This window comes from Thermobia domestica, chromosome 8, assembly GCF_964235325.1.
Source record: "Thermobia domestica chromosome 8, izTheDome1.hap1.1, whole genome shotgun sequence".
NCBI classification, from domain to species: domain Eukaryota; kingdom Metazoa; phylum Arthropoda; class Insecta; order Zygentoma; family Lepismatidae; genus Thermobia; species Thermobia domestica.
This window is the reverse complement of record NC_137461.1, coordinates 23,782,651-23,802,325: the sequence shown is the minus strand read 5'-3', so window position 1 is coordinate 23,802,325 and position 19,675 is coordinate 23,782,651. Positions and strand designations below refer to the sequence as shown.

Here is a 19,675-nt window from a genome sequence, read left to right as displayed (position 1 = left end):
ACATCTTTTGAAATACCTATATATATTGTATCGACATGCAATTTATTTTTCAGTTCGTGATAGTTTAAGTTGGGTAAAATGGATTAAAGTTGTACAAACTAACTTGCTCTTATAAAAACCGTGTTGAGACATTTAAGATTTCTTACGTTAAAATATGTGTAATTAGTGTGTTTATGCAAATCTTCGAGAGTGCGTTGACAAGCGTTATTGTCCTGTAGTTGTATCACCTGATTTATATATATTGATACAACATAAACTTGCTTCCATATTGAAGACACCTGTACGTAATGAAACGTTAAATATATTTACCAAATTAATTGAAAGTTCTGTTGCACAAGCTTTTATTACATAATAAGGAATATTATATGTACGTGGAGTGGTGTTCAGTTTAATTGCTTCCATTACATCTAATTCAGTAACGGTAGAAACTTCGATTAGAGCACTGTTACTAACTATATTTTCAGACAATACATCTTGACCCAAATTTAAGTTAAAAACTTCATAAAATACATTCCTTAGCAATTTCGATAGTGTCTTTGATTAGCAAACCATTATCATTTATTTGCTTTGGGATTTGCTTACAGTCAGACTAATAATAATAAAACAATGTTATTAACGTTTGTTTTAAATACAATTAATTTTAATGTAGTGTGGACCACGATAGGACTATTCATAATCATAAAGAAGTTTTATTTTTCTGTTCTGGTACGCTCATGGAATTCCCCAAAGTAAGGATGGAATTCCCGAATATTCTGAAAGTAGGTCGAAATGATGGTAATTCCTTGAGCACGTTTCCACCCATTTATCATTTTTGACAACTACAGGTATCATATCCTGTAAAATTCACTTGACCGCTTTTTCTGGTGTCATCGGAGCGCCATAACGCAAATACCAAAGTTTGTTTTTCCAATATTTTGATGGCTCATACCTCGGAAAGGATGCATTATAAGACTTTCTAGCTTGTTTTCGTGTAAAGGCTTACCCCTCAAGCGCTGTAAACGATATTTTGTAGGAGTTTGTATATTGTTTTCTTAAAGCTGTCTTTAAGTTTAACCCTTTCGCTGCCACATTGATTTCAGTATCCCAACCCAATGTGCCACCTACACTTTTGCAACAAACTAGCTACATCTAGCGAAAACCAAGCACACTACAGAAAATGACCAGGCCAACACTGTGTGCCACCAGAGTATAAAAGCTCTATACCTGATAGAGGTCTCCATGGACCGGAATTTTTAGCCCGGTCCGGCCCGTGAATTTATAATGTGAGGCCCGAGCCGAGTCCGAAATTTGTTTTAGCATTTAGACCCGAGCCCTGCCTGAGCTTGTGTTATAATCAAATGAGCCCGAAATAAGCCAGAATTACAGAAACTTAATCATTAACGCAAAATTGTATTTTTATTTATAGCAATTACAAGTGTTTAATTTTACAGTTGTGTTTTAAAAGTTCTGCAGAAAGAACGGTCCAATAAATATCGTTGTACAGTATATTTACAACGTTAGGCCCGAGAAATACGGTTGTTTACTTAAAAATATAGTGCCCGAGCCCAGCCCGGGCGAGAAATGATATATGCTTTGTAGGCCCGAGGACTCGGACCCAGCCCGTGCAGACCTCTAATACCTGCGTGCCAGTTCCTTAAGATAATTCTTAAAATTTCTAAACATGATAGTAAATCATGTTCCAAAGAAACAACTTGGGTCAGTGCTTTTCGGGAGGCCAGTCCTTATTATTCTTTGGTAGGATTTAACTAACAAAGGCATATAATCATATGAAAATTAAAATAAACACGCGTTACATGTACTGGACTCTTTTAAGTTGAATAAAAGGATGTGTAACTCAGTTGGTATTTTGTAAAATATATTGAACTTATCAGTTTGTTTCTCCTTCCACACAGGACTTCATACTTAAAGAAATTTAATAGTTTTTTAAAATATTAATTATTGCCTACCTCAACATTTAGCACGCAAGTGCTGTGCAGTCCAAATCAGCAACTAGTAGAATACTAATATAACATGTAAGCTTACTCACGTTATAACTATGTATTGCACCAGAATTCTTTTATGGCTTAAAATTGACGAATACACATATTTCACACACAGCTAGCCTATATGCCTCAGGGCAAATCAACTGGCTTCTGGAATTTCATTAAATCCCATATTCTTTAACAACTTCCTACAGCTCCACAAACTACATACCTAGTCTAGCCATAAATTCTGTCACACACTTTTTTGTGAATATATGAAATACAGTTTGAGATTTTTCAATCTGCTTTTAATATGTTATAACCACATATATTCTTTACAGTTGGCACCTATCAAACTTCAAAATGTCCACCATTGGCACGCACACAGGCTTTGAGTCTTTTGGGCCAGTCATCTATTGCAGTACGGAGAGTATCAATCGGAAAATCCGCCACTGCTGCCACCAAGGAAAGCTTCAAACTTTTAAGTGAAGGGTCTTTTCTTGCAGACCATGTCTTCTAACACTGCCCACAGTTTGTAGTCCAGAGGGTTTAAATCAGGGCTACCAGAAGGCCACGCAGCACTGGATATGAAATCTGATACATTGGCCTCCAACCAGTGTTGTGTCATCCTTGCCTTATGAGCTGGCGCAGAATCCTGCTGGAAGGTCCAGTGATCATTGTTAAACATGGTGTCACTCAAGTCCTTCACAATAGGCTCCAGAACAGTTTCGAAATATACCCTGGCACTTGTTTTTACACCTTGCTCACAAAAGTGAAGTCTGGTGTGGCCTTCATAGCTCACCGCCTACCAAACCATGACTGAGGAGGGGTGATGACCTCTCTGAACCTTAGGAACTCTCCCACGAGCTTCTCGAGAGCTTGCTGCATATATCCTATCATTTTGGCGGTTAAAGCTCTTTTCAATGGTAAAGATTTTCTCGTCGGCAAAGAGGATTTGCCGATGTCCATTGTTGGCGTACCGCTGTAGGAGCTGTCTTGTTTCAGTTTCCTCTGCTGCTTCAGCTGTGGTGTCAAGAAATGCTCCGTGCTCCGCCGATAAGCTCTGACCTTCAGGTCTTCAGAAAGTAACCTGGATATTGATCTTGGGGCCATGTTGAGCTCCCGTGCCATGATCTTCTGCTTTCGGAGTGGATTTCGCCGCACACGAGCAGCCACTGCTTTAACAGCTGCCACTGTTCTCACACTGCGAGGACGACCATCCCTTCGCCGGCCACGTACACTGCCGGGATCAGTAAACCGCTGGATTGTGCGGTAAACAAATCTTTTGCTGATTTTCAGAAGTTTCAGCAGTTTGAAAATCTCACTTGGTGAATGTTCACCCATATGCAAGGCAAACACTGCAACTCTATTTTTGTACTCACTCCATTCCATGCTTAAGCGAAGCAGATCCACCCGTTCTCTTTCCCTGTTCGACACACACTGGCCAGGGCTGACCTTGAGCTAAATTGTACCTTGCCACCTGCACGACAGGTTCTACAGTCAAAGCCAAAAGTTTGTGACAATATTTATGGCTAGACTAGGTAGTTACACCGAAACCTGACGCGACATTATATTTCGATGTCTTTTATTCTCTAATGGTGTATGTATAATCGCAAAAGTATTGCCATTCAGCTGTTCTTCAACAGTTGATATATATAATATTCGTACATGGCTTAATGATGATCTCATTTGTAGGAACTGAACAAACGGCAACACCAACTGGAGCAGGCGCATTCTATGTTGCTGAGGCATCATGAGCAGACTCAGGATTTGGAGTATCGACAACAGAAGGCTGTGCATCAGCTGCGGGAGGATCAAATTCTTCACCAGCATCAAACGGAACTTTCCAATCAACAGGAGTATATGCAGCGGGCGGAGAGGGAACTTAGGAAGAAGCATGCACTAGAACTCAAACAACAACCGAAAAGTCTCAAGGTATTTACTTCATTCCATTTTTTCTTTCTTTTAAAAGTAACATATATATATATGCCTTGTGGCAAAAGCCAAGTTAAGTTAATAAGGTATGTTAGGCAATGCTATCTGTTACACACAAGTTGCGTATTCGGGAATCTGAATTGTGTGTTTGGCGCGAGACTGTTCTTAACTGAAATTTTAAAGCTAATGTTGGTATGTAAACAACTGAAATATTATCAGTTACATGAAAGATGTGTTATGATAGTGTTTTGTATTAAAACTAGAGGCCAGACGCAAGTTCTCAAAGTAGAAAGACTAGGGATTTGGATATCTGTAGCTTGGATGAACGCTAGACTCTTCCTACCCAGTTTTCCATTTGTTGTAACACGTTAGTCGGATCAGAACATATATACACTGTATGAGAGGTGTTCAATAATTATTATCCTTAACATGGGAAACCCCGGTTCGATTCCCGGCGGGACCTCATGTGGTTCGGATTCCACGTTCATCAGTAGGTCCACGTCTCATATAGTCTCGCTGCTGAAAGGGACGATCAACTAAAATCAACTCAACAATTATTGTCCTTAACAAAAGGTCTGTCATTTTCCCACATAGCCCCCCTCACTGTAATACACTTCTCCAACCAGTGTTTTAGAGCACGAACACGTTAAAAAAAAACTTGATGGCTGTGCTGGAAGCCATTCTTCGACAGCCTTCATAATATGCTCATCGTTGGCAAACTTTGTCCCTCGCAGGTGCTGCGTAAGCTTGGGGAACGAGTGAAAGTCACTTGAGGCAAGATCTGGAGAGTAGGGAGGGTCCTCAAGTATTTCAAACCCGACATCAGCAATAGCGGTAGCAGTAAACTTCTGTGAGCAAGAGCATTGTCTTGCAGCAGCAGCATTTTCCTGTGTAGCATCTTTTGCGTTTCTCCTTTATTGCCGTTCTAATTTTGGAATCAGTTGTGAATATTAATTACCTGTAATTGTCCTTTGGCCCTGGAGAAAATTAATGAACAGTATGCACTTACTATCCCAAAAAGTCGTAGCCATAAGCTTGCCAGCTGATGGCATTGTATCGAATTTCTTGGGGGGGAATCATGGTGCCGTCACTGCATACTCGGTTGCTTAAGACTCTGGATCGTAATGATGTACTCAGGTTTCATCTACGGTCACACATCTAGCAAGAAGGTTACCCGGGTATTTCTTAAACAAGGCCAAATTTATCTCTGGACAACGGACTAGTTCACACTTTCGATCCCATCGGACAGATGTACCTCCAAGTGTTGGTGTAAGATTGTATCTATTGAACCGAGTGACAAGCTGGTAACCTCAGCTAACCTCCACACAGTCAGCCATTATCAGGTCGTGAACCATGTTAATGTTTTCTGGTGCGCACACTGTTACAGATGGTTTTGCACCTGATGCATGTTCACAGCTCTTCCTGCCGCACGGGAAGTCACATGACCAGTTCTGGGTGTTTGGTATTTAGGGGTGCCATCACCTAATACATTCACCATGTCTTCGTGAATCTCCTTGGGTATTAATCCCTTCCTTTGGAGGTACACAATGACGGCTCTTCGTTCAGATTTGTCCATTTTCGCAGTCGTCGCTTACCTTGACCTGAAACACTCTACATGCTTGAAACTTTATCTCTAAACATTCAAAGGATACATTACTGTGCATGTACAGTTTCATCTATTTTCGGTAATGCCTTTTATATCAGACAATAATTGCTGAACACCCATCGTACACTGTAACGTAAATAAAGAATTGCTAGTTATTCCTTATTGTGGTTGCTGTAAATTTCTATAAGGTATGTAGACTAAAGATTATTTGATCTGCCAAGATGTCAGTGCCTTTAAGTAAGCACAATAATAAAGTATAACTAACACATAGGAATAACATTTTCCGAGCTTGATGAAAAGCAATGTAAATATCGGTATCTTCTGAACAAAAGCAGTTGACTGTTTCCACTCGTGTGGGCTTTTTCGAAATTTCGTACATTTTGCTCTTGCCATTCACTCCCTTTCCCCCTCCCCGTACCATTCACTGCTGTAAAGTGCCAGTGACTCTGCTTTAATAATGTCACTTAAATAAAGAACAGTTTGTGTAATGACTTTGATTCACATTCATCTCACTGTGTACATTTTGTCTGTTTGCTCTCAATATAATTTCCCGTGCTCGTGGGTTTTCTCGGGGTTCTCCCGTTTCCTCCCACTTTCTTCATTCCACCATTTCACTCATCTCTCATCATCACAGTCTCCTTTAGCCTAACCGGCATAGCCGTGGGACGTAAAACTCAGAGATTTCATTTCATTTCTCAATATAATTTCGTCTCACGTTTCTTTCCGTTTTTCACTCCCTTTCGATCATTTCGCCACAAAAATTAAATTGCAACTAAGGTACTAAGATTTTTTATTTCTTAGAAAATATGTTGATGGCTTGTTGTTGTTTTGAGAATGAGGGAAAATTTATTCATGTAAATATGCGGTTATTTTGAGAATGAGCATGTGAATCAGGATAATAGTGTTAAATTATCTAGTGGAGTGGAGTGTTATGGAGCATATAGGGGCCCGTACTCCAAAGCAATTGATTGCCTCATAATAGTGTTAAATTATCTAGTAGAGTGTAGTTATGGAGCATATTGGGGCCCGTACTCCAAAGCAATTGATTGCCTCATAATACACGATTTTCTTCGGTGACGCTGACCACTTTAGCAAATGGTATGTGTGAAATATATTTTAATAGAATTTGATTTAAATTTCAAGAATTAGTGTTTGTTGTACAGGGTAGTTCGTTGGTTTGGCGTTAAACGTCCCTTTTAGTACCGATCCTTATATGATACGTGGTTCCTTTATATATTCACTGCTGAACTTCCGAGGCACAAGAAAGCACGCTTTCAATTCTGCATACTACATTAAGCATTCCGCTTTCTAAATCGATGTCATCTTGGAACCACGTGATTCCCTTGGCGTGCAGTGTTGCGAGGTAAAATTTTTGACTTTTTATTTTTCTGCTTGATGTAAGTCATGAGATGTACAAATTTGAAGAAGAAGAAATCCTTAAAAGTCACATAGAAAATCTTTGTACTGAACTGATGAAGAAATCTTACCAGTCACTCAGTCGGATATTAAGCAACTAAACTATCAGCATCTCCGTTTTCTCTCTAATGTGTTGCTAGAGAAATAAAGGAATGACAATAATTTCGGCAAAAGTCGTTATATGTTTTTAAGAGATTTTTCTATGTACATTCGTACTGCTGGTCATGTATAACATCCAAGTGAAATACTTTGTTTTATTTGTATATTGTGTGTTATTCGTCTTTGCTTTTTTTTTTTTTTTTTTTTTGTGTGTGTGTGTGTATATTTTCCACTTCATAGTTCATTTACCCTAATCACATGATGTGATTTATGTATTATGATGTATCCACCGGTTATACAGTGTGTCTATCGGTCACGGAAGTCATGAAAAAGTCACGAAATCAGAAAACGGTCATGAAAGTTAGGAAATTTAGCTTTTAGGTCACGAATTCTTTTTATCTGTACAAATATAAGTACAGATTGGAAAATTTTGTTCTATAAAAGGTAAAAAAATTAGCACCAAAAATGTCTATGGTCGGCTTTAGACGCTACCAAATCGCAAGCAAAGCATGGTACTATCGCATGCATGAAAACTTGATCTAATTCGAACCCAAATTTGCATTTGAGAATGTTAAGAAATTTTAGGTTTGGTAAAGGAAAGGTCACGAAATTTTATTTTGGAATTTTAGTAGAAACCCTGTTATAGCAATGTATATACTGTTGCTGATATTAATGTTCTTTTTTTCTTCTTTCTTGTAGCAAAAGGAGCTTGCCATCCGGAAGCAGTTTCGCGACACGTGCAAAATTCAGACGAAGCAATACAAGGAATTCAAAGCTCAAGTTCTTCAAATGACCCCGAAGGAAGAGCATAAGGCGGTCATTAAAAAGCTGAAAGACGAACAGCGACGGAAACTTGCTCTGCTAGGAGATCAGTACGAGCAAAGTATCGCCGAAATGCTACAGAAACAATCAGTAAGTTTTCTTTTTCTGTTATATCATAGAACCTCGAGATATAATTACAATGAGGACGCTTATCTTGTTAATTGCGTCTATAGGAGATTCCTGAACATTTACCTTTTTTACAAATTAAGTCACATACATAAGGATTGAATATCTATGAAAATACTTTGTACTTTAAGTGCAAGGGTTGTAAAATTAAAATGTACTCTTAATATTTAGTTGTTGGAGTTTGTTTGTTTGTTTGTTTGTTTTCTACTCCAGATTCTTGATGAAAATACTTGAGTTTTAACGATTCTTCGGTAAATGAATAATATTGTAAGCCTTAGGCACTGCTTCTTTTCTTGATGAGAACTTCTAACGTTTATGCGAAAATTTAATATAATAAAATTTATTATTATTATTATTATTATCAGTAGTAGTAGCAGGAGGAGTAATTCAAAGAATAAATTGAGTGTGTGAAATTATAATACACAAAATCATGGACATTAACGTTAGCTAATTGTCTGCCCTTGTCGAGTTGGTGTATCGCAATTATCACACAACTCAATTCTTGAAATTTTACTTCTTTTTAGGTGTTTAACTTTCTGTGTGTAAGTCCAGGGTTCCTACTGGTCGGGGAAGTCAGGGAAAACTCAGGGGAAAATGATGCAGGTCGGAGAGCTCAGGGGAAAAAACTGGAAATCAGGGAAATTTTATAAAATATATCTTTTCCTAACATTAATTGTACACCAGTTTCAGCTTAGCCAAACATTAATGATAATAGTATGGGGCGTTGCTCAGATTTTTATGGGAGATAAGTGGAATGTACGATGAGCAATTGATTACTATTTGTCTCTAAGAGATTAAATGTTTTCATATGTAAATATTCACCGTTAATTTATTCCTTAGTTATATGTCAGCGTCATCCGATACCTGTCATGAAAGTCAGGAAATTTCGTGCTAAGGGTCAGGGAAATAGATTTCTCCAGATCAGTAGGTGCCCTGAAGTCACATCAAGTAAAGAAGTAGTAGTGCATGAGTGAGACTTATACATTGTTACGTTGTTCATATCTACAGAAGAATCGTTGAAGCACAACTACTTCCATCAAGTATCTCCACAAGAGAAGTCTCTATATAAGCAACCAGTTTATCAAGAAGTTTCACTATTTTAGAACAGAACCCTTGCACCTTAAGTGCTGTTTTCACAAATAGATTTGGTCTTCATCTGTATAATGTAATATAGTAGGAAAGATTACAGAATGAGTTATTGAAACTGTTCAGGATAACTCCTGTAGACGTAATTATTTAAGGATTTAAAAAATTAATATGTGTATAATAATTTGTTTACGTACTCTTTTATTTACTGCTTCTAATATTTAATGTACTATAACTGTACTGTTTCGGTGTTCCATGACGCCTTCCTCAGCAGATCGGGAAAGTCATTAACAATTCATCTCACTTCTGAGAATTTACTGTTGAAGTATTTTCTGTCGTATGAAAATGTAAATTCCCTTGCACTAAAGTTCTCTTTTGAAATTGTTTATCGCTGTGGAAACTTCCGAACACTTACGTAATTTGTGCTAGTTTGTGGAAATTTTGCTTGTAGTAATCTTTTTGCAAAGATACTGGTACAGTCTTGTATCTGTGGTAAACGTTCATTATATATAAATCTTCGATGAGTACACACTTCTTTAACCTACTGTAATATATTCAAAATATATAAATGTCCACATAATACAGTTAAGTATTTAGCTAACTTAACAAAATAATACTTTGTTTTTAAATGTTTCTTCCTCTGTTTTGGAAGAAAAGACGAAACAAAATAATAAGAAAAAATATTTAAAATCAGTTAGTGCTATTTTGTTGTAAGTTAGTTAAGTTCGTAACTATACAGGAAGTTAAAGAAATTTATACTCATTGATAATTAGTGGTGTTTGAAAAAGATACGAAAGTGTTTTGTTGTTGTGGTCCCTGTTTGACGAGCAGTTCATTCCTCCGAGATTATTTAATGAACTGTTACTTTCCCATATTTGCTTTCGTTTTTGTATGAGGACATGATTACTTCAACACTTAAAAGTAGAACATAGATAGATTTGTAAGGCTGTCTGATTCTGAAATCAGATAACTGAATTATAGGACACTATACTATGAACATGAGATGACCCATGTTTGTTTATCAAATTCGAACAGAAGAAATTTTGATTTTTAGTATAAACTAGTGAGTTAACGTAAGTAAGTATATTTAAAGCCCAGAAGAAGTCCAACACATTAAAGGAATTGAAATAGTCTATTTACTTCACGATATTTGTAATAAGGATAAATTTACTTCGAAAAATATATTCGTTTTGCATGTATCAGAAAATATTAATTGTAGAATTTGGTCGTAGAGACTTTTCAGTGTGTTTTGTTTTATAGATTCGTTTGGACGAGTCCCAAGAAGTTGAATGCCAGCAACTGAAGGAACGGCTGCACTATGAGCTCGAAATTCTCATGGCGTACCAGTCGAAGAACAAGATGCAGGCAGAAGCTCAGCGAAATCGTGAACGCAAAGAGCTAGAGGATAGAGTATCTGTTCGACGAGCTCTCCTAGAACAAAAGGTATAACAAAACTTGTAAATTGTGCTTTAATTAACTTGTTTATTTAATCTACCTTTTAATTACGTTGCAGGGGTGGGGGAAGAAATCATAAAATGTATGTTACGTGCCGAGAAGAAAAAAAATGATACTAGTCTAAAACTACAAATTTCAAAAGTGTACATAGGATTGCCCAAGAGCTTTGACAAAATGGGAAAGACTGTCATTTAAAATATGTACTTCTCCCATTTAAAGAGGAACAGGACATACAGGTTTCAAAGTATAAAAATGGTTCATAGAATTTTAGTTGGAAGTTTTTGGGAAAGAGACTTTTAGGTAGCAGTGACATTCAAATCATTTAACTTTGGTTCGGTGATTATTATAGTAAGTTGACTTAGTATTAATTAATGGAATTGTATTATTGTGTTTTTATGTATTATTAATAATTCATGCATGCTAATGACCCTAGTAAGGCCTACTTAGTATCTGCAGAAGTTAAAACAGTCTCAAAATCACGGTTCAAAAACGATAAGGCGAAACTGTAACAGTGTTGTCAGTTCCGAAATAGCAGATTTCCCGTCTGAATCCATGTGATTCTCGATTAGATTCAAAATTTCCGCTAGTAGTAATTTCTGCTAGCCATTGAAACATAGCAGCTACGCCTGTGTTGAGTGACAAAACACAAAGCCATCAGGAACCTCATTTCGTACCAGTTTGCGTGAAACGCAAAAGTCACGTTCCTGAGGGAATTAAACACATGTTACAGAAACGAACTGTGTCTACATGTCGGTAGAACTAAACAGAGTGTCTATCGGTCATGAAAGTCATGAAAAAGTCACGAAATCAGAAAACGGTCATGAAAGTCAAGAAATTTAGCATTTGGGTTAATATATATATATATATATATATATATATATATATATAATCTGTACAGTCCGCAGCAAAAAATCTGCAACATGAGCATGTAAGTTTGTTGTGAAGCGACGAAGTCTTTTACTCCAAAATAAGTGTGCAGGGGAGGACGCCGAGGTTTCTCAGGCGTGATTCGTGTCACTTAGACGTTATGTTGATTCCCTGCGCTGTTAGGCGTAGTTTCACAATAAACTTACATGCTTATGTTGCAGGTTTTTTTGCTGCGGACTGTACAAATATAAGTATAGACTGGAAAATTTTGTTCTATAAAACGTCAAAATTCACCACCAAAATGTTTATGGTCGGCTTCAGACACTACGAAATCACAAGCAAAGCACGCTTCTATCGCATGCATGAAAATTCGGCCCAATTCGCACCCAAATTCGCTCTTGAAAAAATGTTACTAAATTTTATGATTTAGGAAAGAAAAGGTCACGAAATTTCATTTTGGAATTTTAGTAGACACCCTGTTAAATTTCCGTTGATGAGATGTTGTAGGAAATCAGTATCACATCTCAACTGCAGGAATATATATAGAGAGTCGAGTCTCAAAAATTTGATTTTCTGTTTTCGTCGTAAGACCTGGATTTAAAGGTAGAGAGACAATCATAACTGGTTCCAAAGTGGTTTTGGTGAAACGGCAAAGGTAGATCAGATTTATTCCCGGTAATGGGCCCTCATGGTTAGTAAGCTGTGCAAAATGCGACTTAGTTAATATAAAACTAAAGTAGAAGAACCTTCTCTACTGGATGTACATGGAATTGTCTGATTAAAAAATAGCTAGCAAACAAATTAACTTTATCGAACAAAATCCCATAATTCTATTTAAAAATAAGAAAGGGGAATAATCATAATTATGAAAGCGGAGGATTCAAAGCTGCAGCTAATTCCCACTATTTGAAGACTGAACACTATTTTTTTTCTTCTTTCGTATCTGTTTTTTATGACAAGCAGATTACCAGATATAATCAAAATAATATTCAATATTTGCACACTGTCTGTGGAACAAAAAAAAAAAAAAAAAAAAAAAAAAAAAAAAAAAAAAAAAAAAAAAAAAAAAAAACCACTTTCGCTATCTATTACTCATTGTACTGAAGATTTCTTTTACTGAAAAATTCATTCGATAGTTGTTCATCCATAATCATTCAGTTTCATTAATCGTACTTCTTTGGTAATCGTGGCTATAATATTGGGAGATTAAAATACCTTACCTTATATCTGAAAAGAAGAAAAAAAAAAGCTAGAAGTTTTGGTTATCCTTAAGAACTTCATTAGTACTATCACCTACGCTGCTAGGGTTAACATGCATGAGGATACCTTCTTTTCCATAAAATCCCGTTTCTTGAACGTGACATTTTTGAAAATATACTTATTGTAATTTTATTTCAGTAATTTACAAAAAGTTCGCATTAAATAAGTTAATCTATATTAAGGATTGTAAATAGCAGTAATTAGTACGAGTGACTTTGAAACTATCAATGACCAGGACTCATCAAAACGAAAAAAGATAATTAAAGATAATATCATAGAAATATTAGTATCACAAACATAAAACTGCAGAAAAAAGACACGGTAATGAATACATGTCTTAAGAACGAAGAAGAAGAAAAGAAAGCTAATCTTCTTATTACGTAAACCTCACATACGTAATAAAGCAGTCATGCAATGCAACACATAGTTTACTTCTGATGGCACAATGTCATAAGCATTTTCTTGATGTGTCACACAAATTATGTCGTCAATTCATTGTCTTTGAAAACAATCGTTCAACATTCCCTATTTTTATAGAATTATACTTGAATTTATAGCAACAAAACTCGTGTCTTCCATGTATTAGTTGGTCAGTAATAAATTATCTTCTCCAGTGAGGAGCGTCCAGTTTTATCTCTTGACAGTTGTGCTGCTCGAAAAACTTAAAAAAACAACCATAAAATTAAGTCTGGCCAGTGATTACAATAAATGGCATTGATGCACAATTTGTTGCAAAAATGGCAGAATGTGGCATTTTCCATAATTGCCGGTCGTAAATAGTTGGAAGGTTAATGCGTCTTTTTACCTCCTTGAAATTCGAGTTGCGTTTTCACACATTTTTGGATCAAAAGATCCAATATATTTTAATCAAAAATTTTCTTGTACACTTTATATCTGGAGAACTACATATAGTGTAGCCAAATCCAAACTATCACTTAACTCAGTATGATGTGCTTATTCCGTAGAAAATACGAAAACTCGATTTAGGGACCGTTCAAACATTTTGCGGCCCCTGATGAAAAAAACTAATTATTGGCCAAAATCGCAATCTTTTGATCCATTTTTTTAGATCATTCCTAAAATTCTTGTTGAAATAGTTGTTGCACGTATCTACCAGTAAATGCATAAAAGATAAAGATTGTATGTTGCAGTATAAGTGAAAATATTCAGAAACATTCGAAATTCAGAAATATTCAGAAACAGAAGAAATGCGTGTATGGGCTTCATCTTGTAATAACAAATAATCGACATCGACAAAATGTCACTAAGAAAAGAGAGACTGTAGGAAGAATGTAATCCACTTGCATGGTAACAGCCTAGGATTCCATAGACGATGATACTCTTAAAATTGCCAGACAGCCATGACAACTTTCGGGAAGTATTTAACTGTTCTGATTCGAATATAAGGTAAGGTATTTTTCTCCCCAATAAATCATTCGTCTTCAGACGTTAAATTAAATATTCCATTATTTATATTTCTTATTAGTATTTATGCTTATATGTATTTTTTAAATTTCAGATGGATGAAGAAATCCAACAGTTCTTGCAAGAACGCTCTGAACGAATCCGACTTCTTCACGAGAGACAAGCCCGTGAATTAGAGCAGTTTGACGAAGAGTCGGCACGACTCGGTTTTAGGTACGTGTATTGTCTGAAGTGTTGCTTTGTATTATTTAGAATAACTGTTGTGTAGAGTCATTCGGTAAATAGGCTTGCTACTAATATTGTCATCTACTGGTGTCAACGCATGACTAATAAAACAGGGATGAAAGGTGTTAAACTAACAATATATCTAAAGTATTAAGTATTTTGTAATTAAATGATATAGTTATTTGTAACCTACAGGCATTCAGTAAAATGTCAAATGTCTTCGTGATACGCACTGAGGATACAAAATCAGTTTTACCTTACTTTATCCCTATATGTAAAAAAAAAGATGCAATTTTTTCGGTATTTCAGTGGAAAAATTTTCAACCTTGATTACGAAGATAAGATTAGGTTATCTTGAAGGTTTGTTGAGAGAATGGTCAGTGAAGATTTTGAAACTCCACTGTAAAAATTATGTAATCCAGACGAGCGCTGTTCTATGAAATTGGCTGTTACGTACTGTATTTGTACGAATATAGGCCCCACTTTTCTCCTCCTAAATTTTGGCTTAAAAATAATGATGCGGCTTATAATCGAGATTTTTCCCCCTCAGATCATAAATCGTCAATTTCAAAATGGCATGTACACGTATCTTGTGGGTTGAAATGAATACCATTACAAGTTACTGCATTTACGTTTGTAGACTATCAAAAACTTGAAAATAACAGAAAAACACACCTTTTCGCAAAAACTGCCCCCTTCATTGGGTATTACCAGTACCTTACACTGACACTAAAAGCACTTGTAGACTTAATAGTTTTATTAACAAGAATACGTATCCTTGTTATATAGTATATATAATACATACGGAATACTTACATGCAGTAGCTGTTCTTGAAAAAAAGAAAAGCAACTTTGTTTCGCAAAACTATCAGCTTGTTTGTACCCACCCAAATCACGCACAATCCCCTCCTACCGTGTCAGTATCACCAGCGACTAGATTCCTCACCCTCACTAGGGCCGCGGTGGCTCAGTGGTAAGAGCATTCACCTCTGGTGCTTGGGGTCCCGGGTTCGATCCCAGCTCCCGCCAAGTGAACTTTGTGGTGAACAAACACCGTGTGCATGGGTTTTCTCGGGGTTCTCCCGTTTTATTCCACCACCGTTTTATTCCATTACTCATCATCACCGTCTCCTTTAGCCTAGCCGGCATAATCGTGGGACGTAAAACTCAAAGATTTCATTTCATTCATTTCCTCACCCACGCTAGACGATTCAGAATGTTGCTCAGTCACTATCACAAAGAAGGTCATCTTTATATGAGTCACCCTTAGTTATGCAAAAGTTAAAGGAGAGGGGGAGAGATACATTTCAAAGTACTGTCTAATTGAAGTTTCTCGTAAATTTAGTACCGCGGCATGCATTCGAGATTTACTTGTTTCTATAATAGTCAAAAGTTTATGTGCGGCCTATATTCGCGGAAATACGGTATATTCAATGTTTAAAGCCATTGTGTGTTGTGTATAATTGCAGAATCCAACAGTAATGGTATACATACCTTATCTAAATTCTGTTTTGGTAAAACTTGATTCGAAAATACTCCCTTCCTGCCCTTTAAAACTGTAGAATCGTAGCTTTACTATGCGAGATCATGGTTTATTTGTAAATAAAGAATTTTACTTACGCATATTTATTTGCAATACTGGAGTAAAACGTGGAATCTGTAATGTATCCACACTCATTCTTTTTAAGTGTTCAGATGGATGTCATCAATTATCTTTTTCTTATGTCTCTAATCTATTTGTTGTCTCTGGTTGTAATGTGTGCAAAAAATCTGTATATCAGATATTTTCTAAGGACAACAAACAATGATATTGCATAAGTCAGTATTCTGCACTCTTGAAAAAAACACAGCATGGAAAGGGAAGCTTTCGAATCAAGTTTTATGTAAAATATCCAAAATTTAACTGACCACAAAAATTTAATAAAATGTGGATAACAATTTATACAATAAAAACATTATAACTAAAAACGCTGAAGTGTAACAACAATTTTCATAACACAGCACCCTAATCTACATAATTTTTACGTTGCAGTTTTGAAGACTCATCAGTCTTTTGTCTCTATAAAATATATAATACGTAATAAACCACAGCCCCAACTTCAATAATACTGCAGCTAAAATCATTGACCCACTTAAAAGTGCTTCAACATGAGCCCCTGGTAATCACAAATGAACTAAGAATATAGGTATTTTAATTAAAAAGGCCACCACCAAAGCAAAGTACCACTTTCTTTTTTTCCTTTTTCAAAATTAAATATGCCAAGGAAAAATCTGGATAAACAAAGTTGTAGTAAGTCAAAATACTGTAGTAAACTAGCTACAAGGTTTTGAAATGGCCTTTTTCTTGCCTAGTTCAAATATTAGAACTTATGACCATGCCACTTGAAGGGCAATTTTATTAATAAACTAGCCCTTCATTATTTTATTATAGATCCAAAACATCTTAAACGTCGAATTTTTGGTGTCATGTTTGAAATGACATAAGCAACAAGAGGTTTTAGTCGTAGTGATGACATGATATACTATGGGAATTAGTTACATGGAAAATTATATTTTTTTTAAAAAAAAAAGAAAGAAAGAAAAGGAAAAAAGAAAAAAGTGAAAACTGTACGCTAATGAACAAAAACTTCTTGCAGCTATGCATCTTAAATCTTTGTGCTGCTGCTTTTGTGGTTGATGGCGACTGTGAATGTGTCAGTGATGTTATTTCAACTTCTGTTCAGAGCATGCTTATGCCCCAATTTAATTTTGATTCCTTCGTTTTAATCAATAAAGTCTCTTATACCTATGAACGATGGAGATCTTTTTGATCACTTCCAGTTTATCGGTGTTGTGCTTTTACGAGGGAGGATCAAAAACTAAAGTTACAAGGCCGATATTTGTGGAATTTCGTCTCTTATAGAGGAATGAGGAATATGCGGTAATTTTGTACATGGAGTTGGTAATTGTGCAGTTTCAGCTACTCGCCACTTATGGCGCTAGTTCTATGTAAACACAAATGGCGACTCGTTTGGAAAACTGGTCTCGGAAAGTAGTCCGCTTAGTTATTCGATTTTTATGGGGGGAACATGTAACCGCCTGATACTGACCGATACTGTGAGAACTTGCACGCGAAGCAGTCAGGAGGAAACGGCCAAGACTTCTCACCGAAGGCGTCATCTACCTTCACAAATACGTGCGTCCGCATACAGCCCAGAAGACTACCATACTGTTGCTGACCCATCGCTGGAACATCATCGATCATTTTTCCTACTGTCGAGACTTCGCTTCAAGTGATTTTCAGCTGTGTCCGCACTTGAAAGAGCACCTAAGAGGCCGTCGCTTCGCGTCAAGCGAGGGGTTAAAATTCTTCGTGACGCCGTGGCTGAATACGCAAGGATAGGATTTTTACAAGGGGGAAATCTTCAAACTCATCCCACGATGCGACTAGTGCCATAACCGATATAGAAACCATGTCGAAAAATACCCTAATGTATGTGCTATCTGTTGGCTGTATTGGTTGTATCAAATAATATATATATATATATATACGTTTCACGGTAGGCTGTGTAACCTTATTTTCTCGTTCCTCTAACGTATTCTTAAACGTATTCCGATGTTGGGTCATCCTTGTATTTGGCATCCTAAATATACCTATTGTATGTTCCTATTCGACATGCCTAGATAAGTCTTGGTATGTACAATTTTCAAAAACTTTTGGCCATCCATCCTGCGTCAGAAGCCATTTACGGCAGCTGTACATAGGAAATCCTAATACTTAACTCTCTCTAAATAAACACTTAATTCACCAAAGAGAAAACATGTGTGTTTAGTTCCAACTGTAGGTACAGATGCAGTAATGGGTGGCCAGGTTTTTTGAACAAGATTGTATAAGAGAGAGCTGCGGAATTCAAAGAATTAGTGAAGAAACTCCTGCTTTCCTCTAACTTCAGTGGGCTCACTAATGCTGTCAAAACTTCTCGTTGTTTATTTATGCAAGGTGTCAACTTAATCTGCAAAATGAAACTTGGGATTTAGTGTCATCTCGTGAAAGTCACGTACTTATCGAACGCTCCTCGCATTTTTTCCCTAAATATATTTTCACATATTAAATAATTACTCAAATAAATGTTAGAACTATTATTTGATTTCCGCAAATTTCGAAGCATGGATGGGACTGATGAGCAGAAATCTTAATTTTCCATATCTTTTCCTCAAAACCTTCAAAATAACCTCATCCTATCGTCGTGATCAAAATTGATGATTTTCAGCCAATATATTGAAGAAATTAAATTTTTCACATACAGAGGATAAAGTGAGGTAAACGTGTCAGATCTTTAAGCAACTCTATAGAAAATATGTTGTTTGGTGATTCTTGTTTATTGTTGCAGTTTACATAACGTTTTGAAGACTGGATCGTATTAACTTTAAATCCCCTCAGTTGCTGGAAATTTAACTAGACCTAGACCTACGCCAGTTCTCGCTAATTAAAGGTACTTATTTATTGTCACTTACTTGTGGCTTTCCAAGTTGGATTCGGGTATTATTCTAGATGTTATTACTATTTTTTAAAGAAGAGTTTGGGGAAGTAACCACTCGAGGCGAAGATTAGTTGGTTCATAGATTTGTTTGTTAGATAAATAGGATAACAATATACATATTGTGTCAAAAAGTGTGTGTGTGTACAAACTTTCGTAATAAGTGTTTCCATAGCCAAATGAAAGAAAGGAAATAATGACCATGAATAGTTTTAGATAAGCTTTTTTATGGGGGGTGGGGGATAATTCTGGGCATACAGACTTCTGTATGTGTTCTGATGTATATACTTAAGCTGCCTAATGTCAGATTTTATCACATTTACGTAAAATTGCTAGACTAAGCTACGGAAAAGTAGGGTATCGAGATGATTTACCATGTGGTTCAAAAAACATGTACTGAGTATTGGGAATTAAGGTACTGGAATAAAGGCATAGATCAGCGTTTCCCAACCTTTTTCAACTTGCGGCACACTACGGGTGTAACTTGAATTCTCGCGGCACACTCATAGATATTATTATTATTTGCAAATATAAAATACCTTTTTATTATTATTATTATTATTATTATTATTATTATTATTATTATTATTATTATTATTATTATTATTATTATTATTATTATTATTATTAATCTCACTGAGATGAAAGCTCGATCGCTGGTTTTCCACTATGCTAATTCATTATGCTTACTTTTATTCTAATTTTAAAATAGAAAACAATTGCAATGAAATATAGGACTCAGATTTTTAAAAATACGCTTTCTTTTTCGGAAACTGTATCCAACCTTTCACTAAGAACGAAGATCACTTAATAACGAACTAACAAACAAAAGTCTTGTACTTTTAACTTTGCTGTCAACCAAATCAGTGCATATT

At 36.1% G+C, this 19,675-nt stretch overlaps 1 protein-coding gene across 5 annotated transcripts in view; it reads left to right on the top strand.

Moving 5' to 3' along the window:
* The window catches only part of Tao (Serine/threonine-protein kinase Tao), a 92,366-nt gene that overhangs the window by 52,325 nt on the left and 20,366 nt on the right, over positions 1-19,675 (top strand). For 4 of the 5 annotated variants that reach the window (XM_081768267.1, XM_081768266.1, XM_081768265.1 and 1 more), the window contains 4 exons: positions 3,657-3,896; positions 7,717-7,929; positions 10,312-10,494; positions 14,153-14,271. In XM_081768267.1, the coding sequence (XP_081624393.1) occupies positions 3,657-3,896; positions 7,717-7,929; positions 10,312-10,494; positions 14,153-14,271 (755 nt within the window). Of the gene's footprint in view, positions 1-3,656; positions 3,897-7,716; positions 7,930-10,311; positions 10,495-14,152; positions 14,272-18,653; positions 18,756-19,675 lie in introns of all 5 variants that reach the window. The other variant, XR_014132639.1, reaches the window with a different exon arrangement.